The following is a 4,159-nucleotide window of genomic DNA, read 5'->3' on the forward strand; positions in this document are numbered from 1 at the left end:
AGTAAATAATTTAGATTAATATTTTTTGAAGGGGCCAGGGAGATAACTCAGAGGCATAAGCTCTGACCTGGCAAGCACAAGGACCTGAGTTCAGTCCCCAGCCTGCGTACCCCAGATCCCTGGGGTTGCCCAGGTGCATCAGCCTGGAACGGTGTGGTAGCACACGCTTGGAAATCCCAGTACTCAGGAGGTTCAAACAGGAAGATCTCTGAGTTCGAGACCAGCCTGGAGGCTACAGAAGTGCACACAAGGCCTACAAAAAGCCAACTACATGGCGAGATCATGTCTCAAAATAAAAAAATTCTCTTTGAAAATCCGCAGAACAGTCCACAAAAGTCAAACTGAAATATCGAGGGACTACTCTATTCAGTAAGTACAGTAGGAGCATGCATAGGGACTACTTCTAGAAGAATTAAGCTATAGTAGGTATGAAACAGAGGAGAGGAGCTAGAGAATATTTCTGTCACAGCGTTTGGACAAGGTGCTGCTGATCATCTCTAACACTTGCCTTTTCTCTCACTTCCATCTGTAGATGGCCGTCCTGCTCCCCCAATGAAACGCCAGCTTCGAAGACAAGCACAGAGGGAGAAGTTTGCAGTGAGTGCCTAGAGCTCCAGTAGGGCTATGTACATTGGAATTAGAGGGATACTTTCAGATCAAAATTTGTCTTAGATATGGTGGTGCAGGCCTATAATTTCAGCATTCAGGAACCTGAGGCAGGAGAATTCCCATGAATTCAAGGACAGCCTGGACTATACAGAAAGAGCCTGCTCAAAAAGCTTAAAAAAATTGTCTTGAGCTGTGTTACACCTAAGCTAACACATATGTTGCACATCAAGGTTTAACAACTAAACGTTTATTTTGTTAGGTTCCAGGAATCAAACTCACATCCTGACCTTGCTAGGCAGGCACGGTGCTGCTAAGCTTTATCCCCAGCCCACCTAAACATTTTAACACTGAGAAGGGAGGAAACGAGTGGAGCACCCCGCGGTGGGCGCTCTACCTCATACTTCTCTGCTTCCCGGCACAGGACTGGTGCCACTCGTTCCCAAGTCAGCGGTGTTCATTTCTAGCTGAAACTTCAGACTTTATGAGAGAGAGGATGTGTGGTGTAGTGCACAGACTCCAGATATTATCCATGGTTTTCCTGTCTGTTTCAGCGACGAGTTGTACTGCTGTCACAGGAAATGGATGCTGGGTTACAGGCATGGCAGCTCAGGCAGCAGGAGAAGCTTCAGGAAGAAGAACAGAAACGGAAAAGCGCTCTTAAGCCCAAAGGGACCTCGCGGCAGTGCCCATGCCCAAGTCAATAAAAGCAACTCCTGTCCCTTTCCCCAGCCTCTTTCTTTTCTATCATCTGGATGTCTTAGCCAGAAGAGAGCCTTTATTTGGTCCTCCCTGACCCCCCATTTATCTGTGGAGCGAAAGAGCTGGCTCACCAGGAAGGACGGGCTATAGGGTCATTGTCCAGGAGGCACAGTGCCCTGGGCCCTGGCTCCACCCAGTTCCTCTGAATGTTGCGCTGGGGTTTTGCTCCCGTGCTTTGCAGGCCACAGGATTGGCCCACTTTAGGAGTAGTGGCTGCTCTGAACACGAAAAGTGGGCAGCAGTTTTCCTGGCTTTAACCAGCACTCATGTCTTTCCTGGCCATGCATAGTTCAGCTGAGTGCTGTTCCTATTTCATAAATGTTTGTTAAATAAACGCAAGCTTAGACAAAAAAGGCTTCCTAACAGGTCTCCTTGCAGGTTGCTAGTGACAGTCTCCCTATGGTTCAGGAGCCCCAGGGAGATATCCTACTGCAGGGCTGGCACAAGAAGAACCAAGCTTTGGTGTTGGGTTCTGAGACCTGCAGTGGACTGGAGTGAATTACAGGGGTTGGTTAAATGGTGTGCACCTCCTGACCCCTGCACAAGAGCTTGGCACCCAGTACTTGCTGTGGAATCAGTATCTAATGCCCACCTCCCATAGACTCAAAGCTGCCCAGGACCTGGGAAGCCTTCATTTTATCGATCCCCTGGGTTCCAGGGCAAAGGGCTTTTGTCCCCCTTCCAGGACAGAGCACTTGACCATCTTTCTGCCACTAACATGATGTTCTTGGATCCCTAGCAATTCCAGAGCTTCCTACCTGACCTCATTTTTGTCCATACCCCTCATCCTTTCTTTGTTTTCTTTTCCTCCCTTCCCCCTACTACGTCCTTCCTCTCGCTGACCAAAAGCAATTCTTGGAGCTTAGATTTCGCTGATGGTCGAGTTTTCTGTCTCCCACACTTTTCCTGCTTCTGTTTTACTGCTTTTCCAGATCTAGTTCTCAACCTTATCTGTCTCCCTTTCTCACTAGCATGGTTAGGCTACCTTCCCCCTTCTCTACATGCCTCACCTTTTAATTCTCCCAGCCTAGTCCTTGAAGATTTTACTTTTTTTCCTCACTCCCCCCAACAAAATAGTAATTTGTATTTTTATGGGCCCATCAGATAGCAGTCTAAAGTGGGCATGCTTGAGGGCCAGCCAGATAGCTCAGTGGATTAAAGCACCTGCTTAGGCTGACTTGTGCCAGAGGTTCTATCCCTGGCCTGCCAGGCTGGCCTCACCCCCACAGTACACTGAGATGATGATTGAGACTGGGTGTGGTGGTATGTACCTGTAATTCCAGCACTTGGGAGTCTGAAAACAATTACTACAGGTCCGATCTATGTAGTGAGACCCCATAGACACTGTACTATGTAAATAAAGTGGGCATGCTTGTTTGCACCCATCAACATGAATACCCACAGAATGGAAGGAAAAGAATAGAAGCAAAGCTTGTATAAAAGGGTAGGGGATGTTGAAAGGAGGCAGGTGGGTCAAGGCCAGTCTGGGCTACATACAAAGGCCCTATCGAAACTATTATATACAGGAACAAAGTCTTATTTTAAATAGGATTTATAGGTATGACAATAAAATTTAAACTTACTAAAAAGTTATGAGGGGGGCTGGGGCGATGGCTCAGTGGAATAAGCGCTTCCCTGGCAAGCGCAAGGGTCTGAGTTCAATCCCCAGCTCTGCCTAAAAAATAAAAAGTTATGAGGGGCCAGTGAGAGCTCAGTAGACTAAAGCTCCTGCTTAGGCAACTTTAGGCAAACGCAGGGTCCACACTTCAATCCCCAGCACCACATGCCATGCCAGCCCCTTACCCAGTGCCAGCCAGAGTCTGGGCCTAGTGGGCTATACCTGTAATCCCAGTGCTGGGGAAGCTGAAAGCAGGAGGATCACCATGAGTCTGAGCTGTGTAGTGAGACCCTACAACAACCAGATACATTTAAAAGGTTTTTTTAAAAAAGTTATGAGTACCCATTTCCCTACATCCTTGAATATATACGCTGGAAAGTCTCATCTGTTGCCTGGCATGTCAAGCAGTAAAGTAACTTGCACAGAAATCTGTAATTTTAATACAAATTTAGCAATCTTGTTATGGTATTTAAATTCTGCCTCTTAGAATTCTCAGGATCAAGCCAGCAAGACAGCTAGCTCAGCAGACAGCGCCTTGGGTGCACTGAGCCAGCCACAGAGATCAGGCATGGTGACACATGCCCATAATCCCAGTGCTGGGGAAGCTGAGACAGGAGGATCACTAGAGTCTGAGCTGCTCAGACCCTGTACCAAACACATTTAAAAAAAAAAAAGACTGGCCAAATAGCTCAGTGGATTAAAGTGCCTGCAAGCAGGCACAGGCCAAGGTTCGATCCCCAGCCCCACCCCCAGGGCACACTGAGACAGTGATTGAGACTGGGCATGGTGGCAAGTGCCTGTAATCCCAGCACTTGGGAGGGTGTAAACAGGAGGATCACTATGAGTCTGATGTACTTAATGAGACCCTATAGACCCTGTACTAAATACGGGGGAAAAAAAAACCCAAAACGAATTCTCAGGATCAAGCCCAAATCCTTTGAAATGCTGTTTTAAGCCCTCTCAGATATGGGTACAGACCCTATGAGTTCTGTGTTTTAGAAAAATGTCCTGGCAGTCATCTGAACAGGTCAAGTACAGTCATGCCACATGACTGTACCTCATTATAAACACCATGGGGTGCTTATGACCCCTTTTCTACAGGAATAGAACATCCAAGGTTCTAACCACATCTCAGACTGAAGAATTTCCCAGCCTCTCTTGCAGCTAGAACTT

At 47.3% G+C, this 4,159-nt stretch overlaps 1 protein-coding gene across 1 annotated transcript in view; it reads left to right on the forward strand.

The window, feature by feature from the left end:
- The window catches only part of Mrpl52 (mitochondrial ribosomal protein L52), a 4,075-nt gene extending 2,501 nt beyond the window's left edge, over positions 1 to 1,574 (forward strand). The window contains exons 2-3 of the mRNA XM_023706950.1: positions 533 to 597; positions 1,161 to 1,574. Coding sequence (XP_023562718.1) covers positions 553 to 597; positions 1,161 to 1,313 — 198 coding nt within the window. The 5' untranslated portion in view covers positions 533 to 552 and the 3' untranslated portion in view covers positions 1,314 to 1,574. The remainder of the gene's footprint in view (positions 1 to 532; positions 598 to 1,160) is intronic.
- The last annotated feature ends 2,585 nt before the right edge of the window (positions 1,575 to 4,159 follow it).

The sequence above is a fragment of the Octodon degus genome, unplaced genomic scaffold (genome assembly GCF_000260255.1).
Source record: "Octodon degus isolate 3935 unplaced genomic scaffold, OctDeg1.0 scaffold00276, whole genome shotgun sequence".
Taxonomy (NCBI): domain Eukaryota; kingdom Metazoa; phylum Chordata; class Mammalia; order Rodentia; family Octodontidae; genus Octodon; species Octodon degus.